A 27,324-nucleotide genomic window follows, 5' to 3' on the forward strand; every position below is an offset into this window, starting at 1 on the left:
ATGTTAATTTTTTCTTTGCTTCTTTCTTAATTACCATATTTTCCACCATATAAGAACACCTTTTTTTTTTCTTCTTCTTCTTCTTCTTCTTCTTCCCCCAGAAATCTGTCTCAAATAATCACCCTACATCTTATAAGGGTGATAGTCATGAGTGTCATAAAAATGCACGTTATGTCTTGTCTTGCCAGTGATTTTAGAGTTTTTAACAATATACCTTTGGAAATTTGACCTTTGGGGGAAAAACTTTGCTGGATCTGTTAAGGTACCATAATGAATATTTTTATGGTGTAGTTGTAATGACTGTAGCCACTGTGCATGCACACACTTTTTCACTTTATCCATAAATTTCACTTTACCAATACCTTACTACAAGGGCATCAACAAAGAAAAGGCTTGCTTTCACAACTGGCTACAAATTACAAGTCATTAGGTACACAAAGGGACATGGAAACAAAGATGCAGAAAGTCATTTGCCCCACTCCCACCAATAGAGAAGATGATCCAGGATTGGCAGAAAAAGAGGATAAACTCAGTATGGCAATCAAAAATAAGCATAACCTTTGTTGGCTGACAACAAAATGAGCAGGACTTGAGAAAGAACTGAATAACTAGATAATAGTGCAGAGGAACTGTGGTATATCTGTGTCAACAAAAATAATAATATATATATATTTTTTGTCCCAACCAATGATTCTGGTGGCACAACAAGTTGGTGTTATATATTTATGCAGCAAAGCAGCTTAACTATGAGGATACAAAGAAAGTTAGTCCGGAAGCTGCGAGAACAATATGAAAACCAAATTGTGGAATTTCACAGATTTATAATTAATGCTAGGAAGAACACAAACTGCAAGCTTAGCCAAATTGGTAATATGGTTGAGTAACTTTATATTTGATATACCCGCAAATAGAAGTGTGGATGCTAAAGGTACAAAATCAGTAACTGCAAAAACATCATTCCATGAAAAGACACATAGTGCTGTTGTGGCTTGTTTTGCTGATGGAACAAAACTTCTACTCTCCTTGTATTCAAGAGAAAAGCTCTGCCAAAGAAAAAATTCTACTGGGTATTTTTGTCATGTTTGTCCTAAGGGGCAGATGGATAAAGATAGAGTCAAACTATGGCTGGAAAAAGTGTGTTCATGGCATCCTGCTGGCTTTCTCAAGAAACTGATATGGGACTAATTTTGTGCATGTAAAACAGAGGTCACAAAGAAGAGGGTGGAAAAGTTAAAAACACAACTTGTAATTCCAGGTGAACTTACTGGCCAACTATAACCACTGAATGTTTCTTATTAACAAGCCTTTTAAAGTTTTTAAAGAATGGACTAAATGGATGAAGGCACCATAATGCGGTGCCTCCGTAGCCAGGTGGGAAGGAGCAGCAGTGCGTAGCACATGCTTCTTGATTAGACCGGGGTTCGAGCCCATCACCACCAAATACGGAAAATGCGGAAAGGTCAGGGAATGACCACCGCATATCCCGGAGCAATATGGCCTTAGTTGCTAATGCTCCTAAAAACCAAATAACAAACAAACAAACAGCACCATAATGCAACTTAACACCCACCCCACTGGTTGTAGGAAGAGACCACCAATTTCTTAGGGAGCCACTGATTAAAGAAGTAGTGCAGGAATGTCTAGACAGAAATGCATTTATACTGCAGTCACAGCATGGATTTCTTAATGGGTAGTTTTGTTTGAAAAGTTAGAAAATTTCAAAAGGTTTTTGATACTGTTGTGCATAAAAAGACTGCTGTACAAATAGGAGCAATTTGGCATTAAGGACAAGTTACTACTATGGATAAAGGGATATCTGAGTAGAAAAATACAGATTTGTTGTCATTGGACAGTGCTCTTCTTGGACAGATGTTATTCATGGAATCTGCAGAGTTCCATGCTGGACCCATTGTTTTTTTCAGTATTTATTAACGATAGTCTAATTGAGTGTAATCAGAGTATGCTATTACAATAAGATTTAGATGAATTAGGCAGATGGACTGAGAAGTAACAGTTGAAGTTTAACGTTGACAAATGAAAGGTAATTCATATTGGTAGTAGTAATCACAGATTAATATATTATCAACTGTGTAGTAACACACTAGGGATAGCGAACAATGAAAAAGATGCAATCATTGTGCAGGCAGATATGAAGTTCTCTAAGCAGTGCAGATACGCTGCTAGGACAGCCCATGGGGTTTTATCAATGATATACAGGAATTTTTCCCAGTAGGAATAAGGTAGTCATTATCCCATTTCATAAGGTAATAGTTATGCCACATCTTAAGTACTCAATACAGGTCTGGAAGTCTCATTTTCAGAAGGATGTGGAACTGTTGAAGAAGATGCAGAGAAGTGCAAACAAGATTAGTGAGGTGAACAAAAGATTACTCTTACCAGGAAAAGGCATCAGTTTTGCAAATTATTACTTCTGGTGACTAGGTACTTGCCAGGAGATTTGATTGAAGTGTTTAAGGCTCTGAATGGATTGAGTATGTCAGTGTAATTCTTCATCTTGCTCAGACTGTGCACATGGGAGAGTCATGAATTCAAATTGAGGAAAGATGGTTATAGGATTGATGTGTGAAATTTCTTCTGCCAGTAGGTAGTTTATAGTTGGAACAAACTTTCATGTGTTGTTGTTGTAGAAATAGGTAGTTTGAATAAATTCAAGGAAAACTAGACAAGTTAGTAATGTACACAGTTCATTACATTTCAGGCACATTATCAAATATTAATAATTTAGGATTTATAACAAAATAATTAGCCCATAAATGTGACAATCTGGGTACAAGGTTATTGCCGTGTTGGCCAACATTTTTGCACCTCCGGCGAATGCTTAGTTTTTATATATATTCAGTTGTTTTATTGACTTAATTGTTATACTAAATAGTATATTCTAAGTAGCTTTATAGTCCTAGTAAAGCTCCTTGGTTTATTTGAATTTATATAGCTATTTTTAAAGTTAATGTCCGTAGTGTCCGTTGATCTGACCATTCGTAACTTGCCACCATTGTTATATGATACAAAATAGCGTAACATAAATTCTGAACTTCATAGCGTAAGGTAGCATAGCTTCATACCATATGTAAAACTAAATAGAAAAATATGTAGCACTGTATTACAAATCTTTTAAATTAGTATAGTATTATCAGTTAATCAGTAAAATTTATTAATCTTATTAAATTTCATTGTTAATCAAATTATACTTAAATGGAATAATGACCCAGACTAGAACAGAAAAGCAACAATCGCAGAATAGCCAGACTGCAGTGGCTCGGGGGAGAATCGAAGGGGGTGATTCTCCAATGCATCACAGTCTCAAAAAATATGCAAAATGTGAACTATTTGCAGACCTGTCTAGAATAGAACATGATCTAGCCAAGGACGATGTCTTTGTGTGTGTGCTAGGTGCAGAGACTGAAGAAATTAGGGACCAACACAGAGTTCTGATGGGCGTCTATGAGAGTTTGAGATGTAGGGTATACGCCCTCGAAGAAATTAATATGAGGGGCCCATCAAGCTCTCAGCTGCCCAAATCAACCCCACAGCTCACTCCTGTACATCAGGCAACACAGTGGCAATCTCCAAGGCAGAATGCACTAGTCCCATAAGAAGCAGTTATTGTTGGTGACTCTATTGTCAGGGAGACGGAGAATATATTATGCAAAACGAATAGGTGGAACAGGACCACGGTATGTCTGCCAGGGGCAAAAGTTGATGACTTTGTAGAGCAGATATCATCTTTTAAGGGCACAAACGGTGATATTGTTGTACACATTGGCATTAATAACCTTAAGAGTAAGAGAACTGCAGATTTACTTAAAAAGTACAGGTCAATGCTGAAAAAAAGTCATGAGTTAGGGTTAAATTTGAAAGTGTCTGAAATTCTGCATAGACACGATAGGAAGAATTATATGATGAGAGTCTTGTCAACCAATTTGAACATGAAGAGACTGTGCAAGACTCACAAAGTAGAATTTTTTTCAGTGTGGTGTGTGCTTGCTAACAGGAGAGACTGTTTCTACAGGGATGGAATACACTTAAATAGAAAGGGTGCAAGAATATTTGCTGATGCTATTGAGGCAGTATTAGGTGGGTCAGAAAACTGCTAACTTGGGAGGATTTTTCACAGACTAAAAGATTAACAGTAGCTACCGGCAGAGACAAAAGTGATTATTGCACTGCTTTTAATGTAATGAGCAGCAGTCTAGAGAGCAAGTTGCTGGGGATTTCAAAAGCTGGTGGGAGTCATCATGGAACAAGTAAATACGTGTGCTGTGTTAGGGTAGCTAAGAATAGGAACAGGTGCATGTATACTTGCATGTACACCAATGCCAGAAGTATAGTAAATAAATTTGATGAATTTGAAGCACTGATCAAGGCATCAAAGGCAGATATTGTTCTGATATCAGAAACATGATGTCACAGAGATATAATCAGTGCAGATTGGATTTTGGGGAGTACAATGTGTATAGAAAAGATAAAAACGGTAGGAAAGGAGAGGGGTTATGCTGTTAGTTAAGAAAAACAGAAAATCTAAGGAAGTGCATTCAGTTGACATGGGTGGACAGTGCAATGTTCAGTCTGTTTGGTGTGACATAAACACTGGGAAAGGGAAAATGAGAGTAGGTGTATGTTATAGGCCTAATGAATCTGATGAGTATAATGACCAGTTGTGCACAGAAATAAAGTGCTCCTTAGCCATGTGGGCAGGAGCAGCAGTGCATAGCACACGCTTCTTGATTAGACCGGGGTTTGAGCCCATGACCACCAAATACGGAGGATGCATAAAAGTCAGGGAATGACCACCGCTCATCCCTGGAACAATATGGCCTTAGTTGCTAATGCTCCTAAAAACCAAATAGCAAACAAACAGATATTGACTGGAATTTGTGGGTTTGCCACTCGCATGCTAGCAAGACTTTTGTGGATTTATTGGAGGATTGTTTTCTACAGCAACATGTTTGAGGAGTCATCATCAGCCATTTTCAATCCACTGCAGGATGAAGGTCTCTCCAGCAACTTTCCAGTTTCTTCTGTTTGGTGCAATGGCCATCCATTTACTACCCACAAACTCATGAATTTCATCTATCCATCTCCACCGTTGTCTTCCAGGTTTCTTCTAGATCCTCTTGGGTACCATTCTGTTATTTTCTTAGTCCATCTGTCAACATGTCTTCGATCTATGTGTTCTGCTCAAGATCATTTTAGTTCTTTAGTTTTGATAAGAATGTCCTTTACTTGAGTATGCTGCCTAATCCATGTGTTTCTCTTCTTATCTAACAGTCTGATTCCAATATAATTCGTTCCATTCTTCGCTGTGTAGTTCTCAGGTGTCACTTCCATAAGTCATTGTGGGGAGTATACATTTGTTCATTATTTTATTTTTCAGACAAATTGGGATATTGCTCCTCAGTATGTGACTATATTTCCTGAATGCTATCCATCCAAAATTTATTCTTCTCTTCACTTCCAGCCATTTATCATTATTACAGCTAATAACTTGTTCCAGATATGTATATGACTCTACCTTTTCAATTACTGCTCCTTCAATCATTATGTATCTTTCTGTGGCATACTTGTTTGTTACTTTTGTTTTAGCCATATTCATCTTTAGTGCAAAATCCTTACTAACTGTGCATAACTGATTAAGATTTTCCTCTAATTCTTTGGGATCGTGGCTTATGACCACAATGTCATCTGCAAATCATAAATGGTTTAGGTACTCTCCATTCACATTGACTCCTTTGTGCGACCAGTCTAATCTTCTGAAAGCTTCCTCAAGGGCAGCAGTAAACAGCTTTGGAGATATTGTGTCTCCTTGTCGAACTCCTTTCTCAATTTTAAATTTGCTACTGTCTTTGTCTAGTCTAATAAAGGAGGTAGCGTTCTCATATATTTTCTTCAAAATCTTAATATCGGTGTAGATGCACCATAGACAACTCTTAAGAAACGACGAAGTAGTTGTAGTAGGCATCATTTGCTCTGTTTCTCATATTGTGCTCTTCCTTCTTGACAAGTTTCCATGATATTGCACTACTTCAAATAAGTAACACTTCACTAATAGAGAAGACTATTGTTACTTATTCTCAGTGAGTACCACCATCCAGACGGCACCATTTCAAGGCTATTGGCCTATCATCAGTGGATGGGCAGGTACCCTTGCAGACATAACTACCCATTCGTAGTTTCTTAAGAGTTGTCAGTGGTGTATCTACACCGATATTATATAGATAATAAATTCTTAACGTATAATGGCTTGTGCATTTAGTTATTTTTAAATATTGTCATATACACCTTTTGGCATCTCTCATATTGTGTGATTTTCTTCACAACTGGGTCGTCATGTCTGCAATACCATGGTACCTACCCATCCAATGATGATAGGCCAGTAGCCTTGAAACGGTGCCGTCTGGGTGGTGGTACTCACTGAGAATAAGTAACACTAGTCTTCTCTATTAGTGAAGCGTTACTTCTTCGAGGCAGTACAATAACATGGCAACTCATCGTGAAGGAAGAGCACAGTATGAGAAACAGAGCAAATGATGCCTACTACAACTACTTCATAGTTTCTTAAGAGTTGTCTATGGTGTATCTACACCGATATTATATATATAATAAGCTCTTAACGTATTATGCCTTGTGCATTTAGTTATTTTCAAAATCATAATATATGGGGTGTATCTATGCCGTCTTTCCAGTGCCCGAAACATTGCCTTATGCTATATGGAGTCCAATGCCTTTTCATAATCCACAAATGCCAGGCAGTGTTTTATATTCATTTGCTTTCTCCTTTAGCTGTGATATTACATGAAGGTGATCCATAGTTGAGAAACCTGTCCTAAAGCCAGCTTGCTCTTTCGGTTGATTCTCATCAAGTATTCTTTCTAATCTGTTAGTAATGACCCTTGTGAACAACTTGTAGTTGTGGGATAACAAGCTAATTGGTCTATAATTTCCAATTTCTGATTTATCTCCTTTCTTATGCAGCAAAACTATGATTTCATTAGTCCACTGCTTAGGCATCACACCTTTTTTTAATGCACTTTGTGAAGAGCCTTGCCAGTTTTTGTGTTATGTCTCTTCCTCCCAATTTTAACAACTCTACGGTAACTTCATCTTCACTCGGGGCTTTCTGATTCTTCATTTTCTTCAATGCATGTTCTACCTGATATTGATGGATCGACTGTTGATGATACTGCCCAATAGCAAACAAACTGAATGAGTATTTTGCATCTACATTCACACACGAGGAGTTATAAAGGTTTGGAAATGGCAGAAGGTTATCAAATTGTAGCAGGATACTTAATGATTTTGTAATAACTGAGAGCAAAGTGGAGGAGAAATTGTTTAAGTTAAACATAAGAAAAGCACCTGGGGTGGATGGGAGCTATCCAGTTATATTAAAGGAGGCGGCAAAGCAACTAAGCAAACCCTTGGCCATAATTATGAGAGCATCTTTGGACTCAGGGGAAGTTCCCACAGACTGGAGATGTGCAAATGTATCCCCAATTCACAAAGGGGGAATCGAAGGGTGACACGAGTAATTACAGACCAGTTAGTTTAACTTCTGTTTCGGGTAAAATAATGGAGTCACTGGTTAAAGATGCATTGCAGGATCACCTAGACAAGACTGCAGCAATAATTCAGACACAGCATGGGTTTGTTAAGGGAAAGTCTTGTCTGACAAATTTGATAGGATATTATGAAGTGGTTACAAAGGAACTGGATGCAAAAAATAATTTTGATATCATCATCTATTTGGATTTCAGGAAAGCTTTTGACACTGTTGCGCATGAAAGACTATTGTACAAATTGGAGCAGAATGGTATTAAGGGTAAGTTGCTACAATGGATAAAAGGATATTTAAGTGGGAGAAGACAGAGGGTGGTAATCAGTGGGTGCTGCTCTTCGTGGACTAATGTTATTAGTGGAGTCCCACACGGTTCGGTGTTGGGTCCACTGTTGTTTTGTATATTTATCAATGATATTGATGAAGGTATATCAGGCTTAATGTCGAAGTTTGCAGATGATACAAAGGTTGTCAGGGTTGTTAATGACAGTAATGGCAGTGTGCTACTGCAACAGGATCTAGATAATTTGGGCAGATGGGCTAAGAAGTGGCAACTGAAGTTTAACCTTGACAAATGCAAAGTACTGCATATGGGTAGAAGTAACCCCTGAGTAACGTACCAACTGTGTTGTACTACACTTAAGGTGGTAGAAAATGAAAAAGACCTGGGAGTAATTGTGCAGGCAGATATGAAGTTTTCTGAGCAATGCAGACAGGCTGCCAGGGCAAGTCATGGGGTTTTGTCAATGATATATAGGAATTTTGCTAGCAGGGAAAAGGAGGTGATTATCCCTCTGTATAAGGCAATGGTCAGGCCACGCCTTGAGTACTGCGTACAGGTTTGGAGGCCTCATTTTAGGAACGATGTAGATTTGCTTGAGCGTGTACAGAGAAGGGCAACAAGATTGGTGAAGGGAATGAAGGGTTCCTGTTACCAAGAGAGGCTTAAGTTCTGCAAATTGCAGTGGCTGGAGACTAGACATCTGCGCGGTGATCTGATTGAGGTATATAAGGCCTTGAATGGGTTGAGCACGCTGAATTTTGATGGGATCCTTCCACTTGTTCAGATTACGAACCTAAGGGGGCATAAATTCAAATTAAGAAAAGACAGATGTAGAATAGATGTGCGGAAATTTGCCTTTAGCGGGTGGGTAATTGCTGGAACAAACTTCCATCTGTCGTTGTGGAAGTTGATAGGTTGAATAAATTTAAGGAAGAACTGGACAGGTATTTGGAGGGAATGGTGTGATTTTTTTTTTTTTTTTTTTCTGGCTAATGCTGCATGAGCTCATACACATGCTTTCTTGCATCACATGCCACTACTACTACTACTACTACTACTACTACTACTACCTCATCAGGAAGGATATCGGGTATGTCGTATGTGTTGCTAATTTGCAATCCATCTTCCCCACTGCTGGTATCATTCCCTCGCTCCTTGTATAATTCTCTATAGTAGTCTTCTGCTATTTGAATTATGCCTTCCCTGCTATTTATCAATACACCATTGTTATTCTTCAGTTTCAGTATCATTCGTCTTTCTGTATTACTGCTCATGGCTGCTGATTTAAGTCCCTTGTTTTCCCTTAATGCTTGTTCTACTTTTCTTGTGTTAAATCTTCTTATGTCGTCTCTCAGTCTCTTTCTAATGGCTTTGCATAACTCAGTATACTCAATTTCCTCCTTGTCAGTGTTTATATCTTGCTCCCCATTTGTCACCTTCGGTTCATCATATCAAGTGTTTCTTGACTAATTTTTTTTCTTCTTTGGATTTCTTTTTTTCTATCTTGGGGCTTTATCACTTTCAGAAAGTTGTAATATTCCTCTCAATATCTTGGTCCTGAGCAGTCTGCTGAAGCTCAAACTTCTTAAGTTCCATTACATTCTGTTTTTTCTCCTCTTCTGTTATTATTATTTATTATTATTATTAGCCATATGGTACAAGGAAGCCTGAGGCTTATGCTGCACCAGCCAAAAAAAAAAATTTCCCAAGTTACCCCCTGAGAAAGAAAGACGAGAGAGGAGGAGAGAGAGAGAGAGAGAAAGGGAGAGAGAAGTACAAAGGAATCACCAAGAAAGAGAAGAATGATGATATCCAGCTCAGGACCCTGGGTTTGCCAAGCCCATACTCACCAGATGTGAGCCCCCGGGGTAATCTCAAAGGCCTTCGTATTATTTACTCGAGTCAGTTTTTTGCTTTCCTTTCCTACATCTATATCAAGTGTGCATCGTACCATTCATTCTGTGATCACTTCCAACATTTACCTTATTCAGGACAGTAACATCATTGACGATATATCTTCTGTTAGTGAGGATTAAGTCGATTTCATTAGTTGTTAATCCATTTCGACTCGTCCGCGTGCACTTTCTGTTCACTCTTTTTTGAAAGAAGTGTTCATTACTGACATTCCTCGAGATTCTGCAAATTCCACAAGTCTTTCACCTTTTTCATTTCTTTCACCAATTCCAAATTTTGCTATAGTTCCCCTTTTTGCACTGTTTTGTCTTTTTCCAACCTTAGCATTGAAGTCCCCCATAATAATAGTATAGCAGGTTTTCTGCTCATTTAGAAGACTCTCAATTTCGGTGTACATTTCTTTAACCTCTTCATCATCATGGCTCGATGTTGGTGCATAAATCATTATAACCTTTAGCTTATACCGCTTAGAAATCTTGAGTATTAGTCTTGATACCATTGGTGATGTACTTTTACATTCCAAAATGTTGTTTTTTATATGTTTATGGACCAGAAATCCAACTCCACCTTCGCTCCTTTCACTGTTTCCATTGGTGTACAGCAGATTTCCACTTGATAAACTTATAAGTGATTCATTTCTTCTTCTTGTTTCAACCAAACCGATGATATTCCAATTCACATTTTCTAGTTCCTTTTCCAGGTCTAATATACTGTCTTCACCGATGATTGATCTTACGTTGTTAGAGGCCAAGTTCAGTTTCTGTGCATGGTTTGAGGAGTAATACTCTTTATCTTCAAATTCATGCATTAAGAATTTGCAGATAAAGGAACTACTGGGTGACAGTGATCAGAGTGTAGTGTACTGATGTGGGATTTACTTAAGGATGTAACTACCATCAAGGTTAAAAGAAAAGGGCTTTGGCTTCGTAAAGGTGACTACAGTGGTCTCAGGTAGTTTTTAAATTCTATACAGTGGGATCAACTGATGATGATGTTACAATGGTGAATTCTAAATGAGAAGCCTTCAGGGACTTATCTTGGAGGCTACTAGGCTTTTCATACCAACTAAGAAATACTGTTCAAGGTTCAGGATGCCAAATGAATTAATGAGGATGCCTGATGAATTAATGAGGCTCATGGCAGAGAAGAAAAATGCATTGGATACATATAAATTATCAGGTGACACAGAAGACTACGGAAAATATAAGCTAGTCTGTAATCAAGTCACAAAGGAGGTAGGCAAGCAAAGGAAGATTATGAGAAATCTTTGGCAAAGGATGCAAAGAAAAACAGCAAAGAGTTCTTTACTTATGTAAACTCTAGAAGGAAGGAGATGAATCAGATTGGTTCACTAAACATAGAAGGTTTGACTATTGATGATCCTACTCAAGTAGATGATAAAATTGATGAGTATTTGGCATCTACAATTCACACATGAGGAGTTATTCAAGGAGGAGAATGCTAGAAGTCTATCAAACTCTAACAGAGAGCTAAGCGATTTTGTAATAACTGAGAGAAAGTGCGGGAGAAATTGTTGAAGTTAAACATAAAAAAGGCACCTGGGGTTAATGTAATGTTGCCAGTTATATTGAATGAGGCAGAGAGGAAAGTTAGCAAACCCGTAGCCATAATTATGAGAGCATCCTGAGATTCAAGAGAGGTTCCCATGGACTGGAGATATGCAAATGTATCCCCAATTCACAGTGGAGGGTTCAAAGGATGACATAAATAATTATAGACCTGTTAGTTTAACTTTTGTTCCGGGACAAATAATGGAGCCACTGGTTAAAGAGTTGATACAGGATCACCTAGACTAGACTGCAGACACAGAATGGGTTTGTTAAGGGGAAATCTTGTCTGACCAATTTGATTGTGTACGATGATGTGGTCACAAAGGAACTAGATGCAAAAAAGAATTTTGACATCATATACTTGGATTTCAGGAAAACTTTTAATACTGTTTCACATAGAAGTCTGCTGTACAAATTGGAGTGGAATAGCATTAAGGGCAAGTTGCTGCAATGGATAAAGGGATGGTTGAATGGGAGATGGCAGAGAGTGGTAATAAATTGGCACTGCTCTATGTGGGCTAATGTGGTGACAAGGAGGTGATTATTCCTTTGTATAAAGCAATGGTCAGTCCATACCTTGAGTACTGCATACAGGTCTGGAGGCCTCATTTTAGGAAGGATGTAGAGTTGCCAGAATGGTACAGAGAAGGGCAACAAGATTGGTGGGGGGAATGAAGGGATCCTCTTACCAAGAGACGCTTAAGTTCTGCAAATTGCGGCATCTGAAGACTAGGCCCCTGTGGGTGATCTGATTGAGGTGTATAAGCCCTTGAATGGGTTGAGCCAGCTCAGTGCTGATGGGATACTTCCGCTTGCTCAGACTAAGATACTGAGGGGGTATAGATTCAAATCGACGAAAGATAGTTGTAGAATAGATATGCGGAAATTTGCCTTTAGCCAGCGAGTAGTTGATTGCTGGAACAGACTTCCGTCTGTTGCTGTGGAAGTTGATAGTTTAAATAAATTTAAGTCTGAACTAGACAAACATTTGGAGTGACTGGATGGACAAAATGGGTAGGGTTTTCTTTTTTTCTCTTTTTTTTTGGCTGATGCTGTATAAGCTTGTTTTCTTGCATCATATGCCTCAACTAATGCTAATGCTAACGAATTACAAATTTTCCTAAAATATTCTGAGTAAGCATTGAAATTTTGAAATGGATTAGAGTTCCTCTTCCAAATTTCTAGTAATATTTCTGATTGGAACCTGGGGAGTGAATGTTATAAAATTGGAATTAAACTTAGAACCTTTCCATTTTTCAACAGAGTATATGTTGGAAAATTTGGTAGTAATCATCATTTTATTTGTTGATTAACAGAAAAACATACTTTCATTTATACCAATTTTTGTGGGCAGGGGATGAATGAGACTGTGAAATCATAAGTGGATCTGAAATTTTCCCAAAAACCAACAGAATATAGGGTTTAAAATTTGGCCTTGATCCAACTTTTTGTTCTAGAGTAATAAGCATACTTTTATTTATATGAATAGATTTCTGTTGCGAGGAGGGGGATATTAAAAGCTTTACAGGGACCAATGAAATATGCTGATAATGTGATGTCAATTGAACTTTATTTTATTTTACTGAAGTAAAAAGTAAATATGTACAAAGTCTTCTATTGTATGGAGCGGAAACCTGGACATTGAACAGGTGAGCGGAAAACAAATTGCTCTCCACAGAAATGGATTTTTGGAGACGCTCAGCAGGAACTTCTAGAAGAGACAGAAAACGGAATGAAGACATAAGGGAAAAAATGGAAGTGAAAAAGACTATTATTGACACCATCAAAGAAAAGAGTCTAACATGGTATGGACATGTAAAACGGATGCAAGAAAACAGATATCCAAAGGCTATCCTGGAATGGATACCTCCTGGAAGAAGGAGAAGAGGAAGACCTAGGAGGACATGGATGGATGGAGTACAGGAGTGCATGACAGCCCGAGGTTTAACCGACCAAGACACCTTGAACCGCACTTTATGGTGGGAAAAAATTCCTAACAAGAAATAACTTGTAGGCCGAGGAAACCCATTGTAAATGGAAACACTCCTCTTGAAGAAGAAGAAAAAGTAAATATAGTTGACTTCTTTTCAATTAATTACTACTATGATTATAACTTTTTAGAACACTTAAGAAAACTCTAATTTTGTTTTCGAAAGTGAGCCTTCTCCTATTTTATATATTTTTTCAAGTTTCCTCTCTCTCTCTCTCTGTCTCTCTCTCTCTAACATTATTTCTTTTTTCCATACAAAACGTATGGAAAAAAGAAATAATGATTGCCAGCTTTCCATTTGTGTGATATTAATGAACTTTAGGATGGTGTGACAAATCTTTCTACATGATACAAGTATAAAATTTCACAAAAATCCATTTACTGGGAGTTGAGTTGTTAAATGTGGATGTGACGGGTTCGAGGCCATCACCACCAAATACGGAGGATGCGGAAAGGCCAGGGAATGACCACCGCATATCCCGGAGCAATATGGCCTTAGTTGCTAATGCTCCTAAAAAAAAAAAAAAAAAAAAAATGTAGATGCGCAGACAACAGACACTTATGATATACAGGTAGTTCCCGTCTTTACGAGTTAATTCATTCCTAACGTGCGCTCATAAATCAAAAACTGATAAAGTGGAAATTTATTTCCCATAGATATGATGTTAAAAATAGGGGTTACGTTATCAATAATGAAATTAGTTAGCTAATAAATTTGTTTAAACAATGATTGATTTATCCAAAGAAATGAAAACTTAGCCTGTAAAATGAAGCAAATTATAATAATAGAGAAGTTATTTATGACACATATGTTAAAGAATGTTTATTTTTGACCATCATCATTGACTAAATGCACACTCGTTTATCACTCATTATTGGCTTGGCACTCGTTGATTTGATGCACAAGGAGTCATCTTCTTCAGGAATGCTTCAAGAGGTGTTTATTTCCAAGATAATCTTCTCTTTTCATTTTAAATTTCAATAGCAGCATAAGCATTTTTAACAGAATGCAAAAATTGCAACTAACACGATTTGCGCTGAGTAACAAGATTACGAAGTTTTAAAAAAAAAGGAATGAAGAGAAGATTCTGAAAATTTATGTTTTTGCAATGAAAATTTATGTTTTTTATACGATTGAAGATTTCAGTAAAGGGGAGACACATTTCACCATAATAATGTAAAAAACTACACAATTCCAGCTATCGGTATTTTCGCAAATGCAGTAACATCGAGTTTCCTACCCATTTATAATTGATTACACTAACAGAAAAGCCCAATAAACTGGAAAGTGCAAATTGGTTTTATTTTTTTATGGTCATGACCTCCAGAAATGTGCTTTAGGAAAATATCACAAAGCCATTCAAAATTAGTTCTTATAATGGAAAATATAATAACGATGAAAGTGTAGTGCATTTTAATGATTTGAATTGGTAACTAATACAATTTACACTATAAAAATGACCTTTTAGAGAGTTATATAGAGAAAATTTCAAATTCCGAGATCGTGGAACAAATTACCAAAATAAAAACAATGTGTTATTGGGTTCATATTACAATATTTTCACTATAACAGATTAATATCGTAAAGCAGGGTACACTGTATTGTATAGCTATGCGCATGGTTTGAAATGCAATATTTATGAATGTTTAATATTCATTTTTTGCAATTAATGTTCATATTTAAAAAAAAAAAAAAAAAAAAAAAACTCATAAACCCGGGAACTCGTAAAGCGAAAACTTGTAAAGTGGGAACTACCTGTATGCTTGAAAAACTGTTAACCTGAAAAACTGTTAACAGTGATGGATGGATGATGTAGGAAGCATCAGTTTTTTTTTGGCTGATGCTGTATAAGCTTGCTTTCTTTCATCATTTGCCACTAGTAATAATGAACTCAAGACTATGCAGAAAAGTAACCAAATAGAGAAATTTTCTCCTGCAGAATATGCAATCCAAAAAAAGGCTAACGAACATCTTATAAAATCAAACTTCAATAAAACAAAACTGTATGACTAAATGAAAAATGAATAAAGCCTAGAATGTGTTGTGTAAGTTCCCTCCACCATCAATTTTATATAAGGCAATTAAAAAAAAAAAGGCATCTGATGCACAGCACACAGCAGGAGAGGATGATGGCAGAGGTTACCTCCATAATCACGTGATCCGTTAATATTCAAGAGTGGTGTGTGTGTGTGTGTGTGTGTGTGTGTGTGTGTGTGTGTGTGTGTGTGTGTGTGTGTGTGTGTGTGTGTGTGTGAGAGAGAGAGAGAGAGAGAGAGAGAGAGAGAATACTCTTAAATATGACAGGCACAAGCCAAGAGACCCGGTTTGTGGCTCCCTGTGAACACAATATTGATTTGGAATGGATAACAAGTCACTAACCCAAACAATATTTCAAATGCACAAAGAAAAACATTCATGAAGTTTTTAGCAATAAACTTCTATATACTAATTTTTTAAAATTCCAAAAGGCATAAGTAGAAAACATAACCTCAATTTTAACAGTATTAGCATCATTTCCTAATTGTAATACTACTTGTCAGTTCCATATGGTCAGTTCTTTACAGTAACTGAACTATGTGAGATTTTTGTGTGCCAGGTGCAGAGTGTCTAGAAATTAGCCGTTAACTCAGCATTCTAATGGGTATCTATGAGAGCTTGAGGTGTAGGGTAGATGCCCTCGAAGAAATTAATATGAAGGGTTGTCAAGCTCTCAGCTGCCCAACTCAATGCCAGAGCTCACTCCTGGGCATCAGGCAACACAATGGCAATCTCCAAGGCAGAATGCGCTGGTCCCACAGGAGTTAGTTATTGTTGGTGACTCTATTGTCAGGGAGACGGGGAATATATCGTGTAAAAAGGATAGATGGAATAGGACCAGGGTATGCCTGCATGGGCAAGAGTTGTATCATCTTTTAAAGGCACAAAAGGTGATATTGTTTTACATGTTGGCACCAATGACATTAAGAGCAGGAGATCTGCAGGTTTACTTAACAAGTACAGGTCAATGTTGCAAAAAAGTCATGAGTTAGGGATAAATTTGAGAGTTTCTGCAATTCTGCCCAGACATGATAGGAGGGAGTACATGATGAGAGCCTTGTCAGTCAATTCGGCCCTGGAGGGAATGTGCAAAGCTCAAGGGGTAGAATTTTTTTCAGCGTGGTCGGTGCTTGTTAACAGGAAAGACTGCTTCTACAGGGATAGGACACACTTAAATGGAAAAGATGCAAGAATATTTGCTGATGCTATCGAGGCAGTGTAAGGTGGGTCGGTAAACTACTATCTTGGGGGATTCACAGACTAAAAGGTTAAAAGTACTGCAGACAGAGGTGAAGGTGATTCTTGCACTACTTCTTTTAGATTAAGCAGTGGCCTGGAGCGAGGGGGTGCTGGGGGTTTCAGGGACTGATGGCAGTCATCGTGAAACAGGTGGGTATATGGGATGTGTTAGGGTAACTAAGAATAAGAATAGGTGCATGTATACTTGCATGTATACCAATGCTAGAAGTATAGTAAATAAATTCAATGAATTTGAAGTGTTGGCCAAGACATCAAAGGCAGCTATTGTTGGGATATCAGAGACGTGGTGTCACACAGATATTAGGAATGCAGAAATGGAATTTGGCGAGTACAATGTGTACAGAAAGGATAGACAGGATAGGAAGGGAGGAAGTGTTATGCTGTTAATTAAGAAAAACATAAAATCAAAAGAAGTGCATCCAGTTGATTTAGATGAACAGTGCACTGTTGAGTCAGTTTGCACTGCGAAAGCAAAAATAAGAGTAGAGGGTGTGTTATAGGCCTAATGACTCGAATGAGTACAATGAACAATTGTACAGAGAAATAGAGTGGGCTAGTAAATCAGAATGTCTTATAATGGGGAATTTTAACTTCCCAGATATTGACTGGAACTTGTGGTTTGGTCACTCGCAAACTAGTAAGACTTTTATCGATTTATTGGATGATTGTTTTCTGCAGCAGCATGTTCGAGAGGCAACCAGAGAGGGTAATACTCTTGATCTGGCTATCATCAGTGATCATTCATGTATTAAGAATTTGCAGATAAAGGAATGACTAGGTGGCAGTGATCACAGTGTACTGATGTGGGATTTACTTAAAGATATAATTACCATCAGGGGAAAAGGAAAGGGTTTTTCCTTCCGTAAAGGTGAGTACAGTGGTCTCAGACAGTTTTTAAATTCTGTACAGCAGTGATGTTACAAACAGCAAATTCTAAGTGGGAAGTATTCAAGAATTAATTGTGGAACCTACTACATACCAACTAAAAAATATTGTTCAAGGTTCAGGCCTAAATGCTTATCAAATGAACTAATGAGACTCGTGACAGAGAAGGAAAATGCATGGGATGCATATAAATTATCAGGTGACACAGAAGCCTATGACAGATATAAGCTAGTCTGTAATCAAGTTACAAAGGAGGTTAGGCAGGCGAAGGCAGATTACGAGAATCTTTGGCAAAGGATGCTAAGAAAAACAGCAACGATTTCTTTACTTATATAAACTCTAAAAGGAAGGGGGTGAATCTGATTGGTCTACTTGATATCGATGGTTTGACTGTTGATAATCCTGCTCAGATAGCAAACAAACTGAATGAGTATTTTGCATCTACATTCACACATGAGGATTTATTAAGGTTTGAAAATGCCAGAAGGTTATCAAATTGTGGCAGGGTGCTTAATGATTTTGTAATAACTGAGAGCAAAGTGGAGGAGAAATTGTTGAAGTTAAACATAAGAAGGGCACCTGGGGTGGATGGGATCTACCCAGTTATATTAAAGGAGGCAGCAAAGGATGTAAGCAAACCCTTTACCATAATTATGAGAGCATCCTTGGACTCAGGGGAAGTCCCAATGGATTGGAAATGTGCAAACATATCTCCAATTCACAAAACGGAATCAAAGGATGACACGAGTAATTACAGACCTCTTAATTTGACTTCTGTTCCAGGGAAAATAATGGAGTCACTGGTTAAAGATGCATTGCAGAATCATCTAGGCAAGACTGTAGCAATAATTCAGACAAGCATGGGTTTGTTAAGGGAAAGTCTTGTCTGAAAAATTTGATAGGATATTATGATGTGGTTACGAAGGAACTGGATGCAAAAAATAATTTTGGTATCATATAGTTGGATTTCGGGAAAGCTTTTGACACTGTTGTGCATGGAAGACTACTGTACAAATTGGAGCAGAATGGTATTAAGGGTAAGTTGCTACAATGGATAAAATTATGGTTGAGTGGGAGAAGACAGAGGGTGGTAATCAATGGGTGCTGCTCTTCATGGACTAATGTTATTAGTGGAGTCCCACAGGGTTCGGTGTTGGGTCCACTGTTGTTTTGTATACAGTAAACCCCCGCTATTCGTGGTATCTGTATTTGCGGTTTCGCGGTCGCTGATTTAATATAAAATGAAACCTAAAAAAATGTGAATTTTAAGGTGCCGTGAGCATTTTCTGCTATAAAAAAGCATGGGCCTAGCTAAAATTATCTTTCCCGGTCAAAACAGCGCTCAGTGGGTGGGAGAGAGGGGTGACAAAATCGCGAGCGTGGATGTTTCTCGCTAATCCTTGTTCAGTATGTGTTATGCGCTTGTCATGGAAGGTTTCGTCGTTTGCTTTTAATTTATATGCTTATAAATTGAATAAATTTATAAATTGATGTATCGTTATTGTAAGCATAACAATTTTTAAATTGATATGCGTACAATAACAATAAATCTACCATTTTCAGTGTAAAACAGACTTTTTCGAGTGTGTTAACGGAAGAAAGTAACTTTATTGCAGACAAGTTCTTTCTAACTTGTACAAAAATATGGCTAAGAATAACAAGGGAAATGTGAAAAGATCAAAGAAGGTGAGAAATCGGAAGAAAAAATCCACCGTAGTGTCCGTGAAAACGTGCTAATTTCTTCAAAAATTTGCTCTGTAACTTGTGATGTTAAATTAGAAAAAAATGGAAAAAGCTTTAAATCTGTGGATAGAAGACCGAACTCAAAATAAAATTCCGTTAAGTTCACTCATCATTCATGAAAAGGCAAAACAACTTTATCAACACTGTAGCGAAACTGGTGATAGCACTGGTGGGATAAGTTTTTGTAGCTAGAAAAGGGGCTGGAATAAAAGATTTGTTTGAAATTTATAATAAATATTACATTTAATATTAAATTGTTTCTTATTTTCATTTCGATGCCATATGCTTGCATTTCACTATGTACATAGTCATATTATGAATACATACATAGACAAAAATTTTAGCCTAGTTTTTCTTATATATTTCATACTTTGGAAAAGGAACCCCTTTATTAATATGGGAGCCATAACTCAGTATTCGCGTTTTCGGTATTCGCGGTATTTCTCAGGAACGTAACCTCCGCAAATAGCGGGGGTTTACTGTATTTATCAATGATATTGATGAAGGTATATCAGGCTTAGTGTCAAATTTTGCAGATGACACAAAGGTTGGCACGGTTGTTAATGACAGTAATGACAGTGTGCTACTGCAACAGGATCTAGAAAATTTGGGCAGATGGACTGAGAAGTGGCAACTGAAGTTAACCTTGACAAATGCAAAGTACTGTATATGGGTTGAAGTAACTCCAGAGAAACAAACTGTGTGGTACTACACTTAAGATGATAGAAAATGAAAAAGACCTGGGCGTAATTGTGCAGTCAGATATGAAGTTTTCTGAGCAATGCAGGCAGGTCATGGGGTTTTGTCAATGATATATAGGAATTTTGCTAGCAGGGAAAAGGAGGTGGTTGTCCCTCTGTATAAGGCAATGGTCAGGCCACACCTTGAGTACTGTGTACAGGTCTGGATGCCTCATTTTAGGAAGGATGTAGATTTGCTTGAGTGTGTACAGAGAAGGGCAACAAGATTGATGAGGGGAATGAAGGGATCCTCTTACCAAGACAGGCTTAAGTTCTACAAATTGCAATGGCTGGAGACTAGGCACCTGCATGGTGATCTGATTTCAGTGTATAATTCCTTGAATGGCCTTATACACCTAAATCAGATTGAGCATGCTGAATTCTGATGGGATTCTTCCATTTGTTCAGATTACTAACCTAAGGGGGCATAAATTCAAATTAAGGAAAGACAATTGTAGAATATATGTGCGGAAATTTCCCTTTAGCCAGTGAGTGGTTAATTGCTGGAACAAATTTCCATCTGTCATTGTGGATTTTTTTAAAATTTTTTTGACTGGTGCTGCATAAGCTCATACACTTGCTTTCTTGAATCACATGCCACTACTACTACAAAGAGCAGCACTGCAAGTTCTCACAGGATTCACTGTATACTCATTAAACAACTTGGTAATGGCTCACTTAACACTACTTCTATTGCTACTCCACATGATGGAATTTGTATTTAAAAATACATATTGAAAATCTGAATGAAAATGTATCACTCTATTGTGACTGCTTTCTTAAAACCAACAAGGGCTTTATGAACTCAAGTCACTATCATCCATTTGCACCCTTGAGCTGTGTGGGAAGGTAATAAAGAAAATGATAAATGTCTAACTGTTATGGATTGTTGATTCTGAGAAAATCCAATCCCACTATGTATGGCTTTGAAAAATCAGATCCATTCGTCAAAACAGAAATAAATGTACAAGATGCATTCCTCAGAAATTGTATCTAAAAAAATATCTGTTGTTGGATTTTAAACACATCTTTAAAATCCAACAACATGCCGTTGTATATTATGTCTATACAAGCATGAGTTTACAAAGAAATTTGCAATGGTGTGCAGGCTGAAAAACCTGGAATAACTCATAGGGGGAACCCTATTCCCTTCTCTTGAGATTGGCCTCACTTGAAAAAGACTTTAGAAATCCTCTCCAGTCATAGATGGGAATTGAGCACAGACCTCTCCAAATGAGTGACAAGGAATAAAACCATTTTTCGTTTACACAAAGAAATTACTTATGGAGGACCTAAATCACTGTATGCTCATACTGAGCACCACTCCCACCCATCATAGTGCCTTTCATTATTGTCCTAGATGCATTTTGTGCATCACTAGTTCAACAGTTATATGTAAAGCCAGTGAGCACAAAATTCACTTAGGACAATAGGTTTTTCCAGGTTTTTCAGCTTGTACAGCATTGCAAATTTGCCTGTAAACTCATGCTTGTATAGACATAATATACAACAGCACAATTGGGCATTATAATCATAGTTGTTTTTACACCATAAAAATCCAAACCAACATCCTCTTATGTCACTAAAATTGAAAGTCTTCATAGCTGTTTGATTTAAGAACTCATCTATAAGCCAAAATGGAGAAAGATGTATATCAAAAAATGTACAGAAGCTAAGCATACTCTGTGGAACCATTACATTGCTCTAAACTAAACTTTGACAGTATTAACCCGGCCGACCAGGCTAGCCGGGTGGGTAAAGTGCCTGCCTGGCAACCCAAAGGTTGCGGGTTCGAATCCCATCTCGGGCTTGGATCAAAATACTGCAAAATCCTTGGGAGGTGCATTATGGCCACAGAAGCCGATGCACCAACAACTATCAAAAAAAAAGTATTAACCCAAACCTGATAGAGCCTTCCCACCATACTCCTATGACTAATATTTCATATCATGGGGAAGAAATACCTTCCCAAAACAAAATCTCCACATTTGATCCATCCAGTATTTAGACAGTGTGCATATCTGCTTGATATTTGAGTATTGGACCAGGTGTCATCTGGTTCATGAGGCTTGTCACAAACATTCTTTGCAGTTGCTCTGTATAAATTAAAATGCTGATGTAACTGATATTCAATTCCCACTTGTGAATCAAGTGGACCGACTTTTGACAAAGTCCAGTCTTTTTTGTGACCAACAAATCCTCTGCTTGCACCTTCATAATGGTGGAACTTAGCATCCCCAGATTAACCCCATCTGCAAGGTCAAAAACAGTGCACCTAGTATACTTGAGGTGACTGCCAAGGTGTGAACCAACATAAGCAGGGTTAGAGAGATAGAGAGATGGCCAATCCTCTATTTCACCAGGCAGTACTGATTGGCAGAAGGCTCCATCACCCAGTGAATCTCATCACTCTACTAAAAAAAGTGGTGCGGTACCACTATTTTGCTTGTTGGAGGTTTGTAGTGGTGAAACCCTCTGGAGTACAGTTCTGGTAAGTCCCCATCTCTTCTATCACATATTTTGAGTTATATCCTTTTAGCATTTTAGTAATATCAATAGAGAAGTATTATTTATTCGAAGTAGTGCAATACCTGGTATCTCATTTTGAAGGTAGTGACAGTATGAGACAAAATCAGATGATGCCGTTACAGTACTTATGTAGTTAAACTTATGGGTGTATTTACACCTATATTATATAGTTAATTTCTACCCATAACATATTATGCCTTGTGCATTTAATCTTCAGCATATTATCATTATCTTCACCATTTGGCATGTCTGCATTATCAGTATACCTGCCTGCTCACCAGTGAGTGAGCCAACAAGCTCCGAAATGCGTTTGGGTGGTGGCTGCCCGCTAAGAATAAATAACAGTAGTCTCCTCTACTAGAGAAGCATTATTTATTCGAAGTAGTGCAATACCTGGTATCTCTGGTTGTGAAGGTAGCCACAATATGAGATAAAATCAAACAATGCCATTACACTACTTGTGTAGTTAAACTTTTGGGTAAACTATGGTGTATTTACACCGATACTTGTATTTTATATACTCTTAACTTCTTGATAGATTGACAAGGTCACTTAATTACTTCAGGGTATGCACACATTAACTTGTACGAGAGTGTTAATTGCAAGTTTGATCATTTGAGCATGTAGGGCTGCCATTAGATTTATATTATATGAATGAGCTGACATTACAGTGCTGGCTGGCTCCATGACTAGAAACATTTTTGGTAAACAACTGACTGATTTCACATGTTCCCTTTACTGAGAGAATACTGGGAAAGGAGTTTTTCTGCTACCTGCAGTGACCAAACACTGGTGTTCTCTGTTCACATCCATTTGTATTTTGTCGTCGCTAGTATTGCAGTGCTGCCAACTGAATGAATAGAGGGAAATCTTATCTGCATATGATTGATATGTTCTCTGTTTAGCGAGTATAGCAGGAAGCTGCCATTAGTGGAAAAGCAGAGTATGGCTATCTTATAATTTCTTTCTTTACATTCACCACTAAAAGTCTGTTTATTCAAAGTATAAAATAAAGACAACTTAAAATGATAATCTCGTGCTTTAAGAGTTTTGGTTTTTTTTTTTGTCTAACTACTTTAAATCCTTTCCAAACAAATTTTTGTTTTCATGGTTTGTTATACATTTTTATTGAAATTAATGAAATTTCCTTTGACTTATTTAATAGTTTCTGTTGTTAATAATTTCTTCATTTATTTATTTATTTGTTTAATTATATGTCATTATTTATACTTTCTGTTTCTTTTTTTCCCCCAATCATAGATTGATACTTTTTTTTTTTTAGGTTTAGTAAATACCGAAAATTCTTCTTTATCCTACCTTAATCACAATCCAATGGATGCTTTGATGTCAGTGGAACTTCCTAACAATGAATTCCTGCTTATTTTTAGTTGTAAGTGTCATATATTTTTAGATTACTAAAGATAATGTCTTTGGTAAAATTAAACATTTTAGAAATTTTTATGTTCTATTTGTAATAGTAAAACTATTTGATATATAAAATCAAAAACTTTTAGGTGGATGAAATTTATATGTAATACAGAATGTGTTACATATAATTTTCATCTATAGGTAGAAACTGAAGAATTGCAGAATTTGGATAATGTGAAAGTTTTCCATGGAGTGTGTGCATCTGCCATGTTCGCAGTAATTAAACATATTTGTTTGAATTTCAGAAAAAATAATGTATTTTAAGTAGTTATTGATCAGTTATAGTTGTATCAGTACAGAAATTACAATTTATAACCTTATAACATGGTTTTTTTTTTTTAATTTATATGCTTGTTTTAGTGACAAGTTTTGTATTTTTAAAAAATTTAATGTGTACCTTAAGAAGCTGTCAAATAATATGCCATAGTTTTTATCATATATTCTGAATAGGTTTGCACTATTAAATCAAGGAAGAAACAAACCTTTTTCTACCTATCAGCTGTTTCAGTCTGTAGTATGTGATTGGTATGTTGCAGTGGCTTGTGGTGATTTTATGGATAGGCGAAGTGGAAATTATTAATAATCAGCAGCAGTGGTATTGACAGTGGTTAAAAAAATAATGGTGGTGCCTTGTCTGCCTTACTTGAAATTTTCCTTTTTATTCTGAAAAATTTTGAATTCTTAGAGTATACTAATGCATTACAATACACATTAAATGTAATTTTCTATTTTTTTTAATAAAAATTTGAAAAGGTTATTTTTTTACTCTAATACTTTCAACAACAAAAATTAATAATCTTCCCACTACATTTATTAATCTTCCTCTTTATTATAAAAAGGGGAAAAAATTATAAACATGAAACCGTAAGCTTCCTCCATTTTCAGATAAAAAAAAAAAAAATTATTTTAACCCTCCAAGTAGATGTCACGAAAATCATGACAATAGAACAACAAACAAAGTTCACCAATTAGTTTTGGGGAATAAAATGCTGGAAATAGTTGAAACTTAAAAATTTTATTATGCATATTTCACATATTTATATGCTTATGCATATAAATATGTGAAATATGCATATCTGCTCTGGCAGTTATTATTATTAGTTAGTAGTGGCAATGATGCAAGAAAGCAGAATCAGTCAAAAAAATCCAAATTTCCCATTTCCCCTGTCCCTCTCCTCTAACAGTTTAGTTCTTCCTTGAATTTGTCCAAACTATCCCTCTACCACATTAGATGGAAATTTGTTCCAACAAAAAAACCACCCTCTGGCTGAAGGCAAATTTATGCACATATGAACTGCATCCTTCCCCAATTCAAATTTATGCCCCTTTGTGTGTGTATAGTCTGATCGAGAGAAAGAATGCTATCAGCATTGAGCTTCTTCAATCAATTCAAGGCCTTAAACATCTCAGTTAGATCAACTTTGGTGCCTAGTCTCCCAATGCTATAATTTCCAGAACTGAAATCTTTAGCATTAGCATTAGTAAAGGCATATGATGCAAGAAAGCCAGCTTATACAGCATCAGCCAAAAAAAAAAAAAAACCCCAACACTTTCCATTTCACCCATCCATTCACTCCAAAAGTTTGTCTAGTTCTGCCTTGAATTTATTTAGGCTGTCAACTTCCACAACGACAGATGGAAGTTTGGCCCAGCAGTCAACCACCTGCTGGCTAAAGGCAAATTCCTCACATCTATTCTACAACTGCCTTGAATGATCTGAGCAAGCATTGAGCTTGCTCAAACCATTCAAGGCCTTATACATCTCAATCAGATCACTTCACGGGTGTCTAGTCTCCAGATGCTGCAATTTGCAGAATGTAAGCCTTTCTTGGTAAGAGCAACCCTTTGTTCCTCTCACCAATCTCATTGCTCTTCTCTGCACTTGTTCCAGCAGCTCTACATCCAAACGTGATGAATAGCCCTTATGGCTATGCAGCACCTTACCATTTCCCAGAGTGAGGGAATTCTCCAGAAATCAGTTTTAGATATTATGCTCCTTTGTTATCAAAATTAATTCTCTTAGTGAACAACTTCTTTCATTTGTGAACATTCCCCCCTATATTTTGGCTTCATTTCTGTAATGTAGCATGAGGGGGTCATCAAAAGCCAACAACAAATTGTTAAATTTCTCATTTCCTGGGAAACAGTGGTTTTAAGTTTCTATCCTGGTATACTATTTGCATGTAGCTTTTGTTTAAAGCAGAAGCTTTTCTTGAACAGGAACTGAAATTTGTGTAAAATATCAGTGCTTATTCAACAAAAAGTTGATATATTTCTGTGATGTTTCTAAACATCCTCCATACATCCATTTAGCATGCAGATTGATAAATACTACTCTGCTTCTTTTGTGCACTTGTGCAATCTAAATTAGATTATGGATTCCAAGTATATTCATTTACTAGAAACAGCATACTACAGTGATACTGTTTTATTTATCTGACATGTTTTAATTGACTGACCTCAATTACATGATATGACATTATACTTGACATCTTTTACTGCTTTTATCTGAATTGATACGCTGTCAGATTTTATCCAACAGATATGACAGCTTCTTCTTCTCTAACTTTATTCTGTATAGTGCATTTTATTCTTTGATAAACTCTTGTAGAGTTATTTTTATTAGGTAACATGTTATTAAGGTTAACAAAATCTTTATTTTTATAGTTTTAGGACATTATAGCCTTTGTTATTGATGCATCAATAAAACCCAACCAACCAACCAATCCTTTACGAGTCTATAAGGCCACTTGCAGAAAGGAGACCAATTTCTTTCTGGAGAATGGGACATCTTTCTGCTAAACTCTCTCATCTTCATATCCCAAACTATAACAACTGACTTGAAATTATTCTCCAGATTCTGCAATCTGCAGAACTGAAGTCTTTTCTGGTAAAAGGGTTCAGTTCTACAAATTTGCTCCCCTCACTCCAATCTAATTGCTCTTAGCACATGTTCCATCAGAACTGATGCTGAGAGCAACAATGACCTTCATTCCTAAAATGAGACTTCCAGACTTATATGCAATACTCAAAGTGTGGCCTAAACATTCCTTATACAATAGAATAATCACTCCCTTAGCCATCTGCCTAATTTGTTCAGATCTTTTTGCAGGAGCATACTCTGATTAAATACCTTCCAATCTTTATCATCTGCAAATGTGGACGTTAAGCTCAATATGCCTTCATCAGTATCATTAATATATATATGAAACAACGATGGGTCCAGCACTGATCCCTGGGGGACTCCACTAATAACATTAGTCCGAGAAGAAGAGCAATGTCATTGATAACCACACTCCATATTTTCCCACTCAACCATCCTGACAGTCATAGCAGCAACTTGCCTTTAATACCATGCTACTTTAAT

At 36.9% G+C, this 27,324-nt stretch overlaps 1 protein-coding gene across 1 annotated transcript in view; it reads left to right on the forward strand.

Moving 5' to 3' along the window:
* LOC150088463 (serine/threonine-protein kinase Genghis Khan-like) overlaps positions 1-27,324 on the forward strand; it is a 905,682-nt gene that overhangs the window by 748,688 nt on the left and 129,670 nt on the right. Inside the window, exon 38 of the mRNA XM_090370169.1 lies at positions 23,812-23,919. Within this exon, the coding sequence (XP_090226295.1) occupies positions 23,812-23,919 (108 nt within the window). The remainder of the gene's footprint in view (positions 1-23,811; positions 23,920-27,324) is intronic.

The sequence above is a fragment of the Mastigoproctus giganteus genome, chromosome 3, assembly GCF_048544385.1.
Source record: "Mastigoproctus giganteus isolate SK-2022 chromosome 3, ASM4854438v1, whole genome shotgun sequence".
NCBI classification, from domain to species: domain Eukaryota; kingdom Metazoa; phylum Arthropoda; class Arachnida; order Uropygi; family Thelyphonidae; genus Mastigoproctus; species Mastigoproctus giganteus.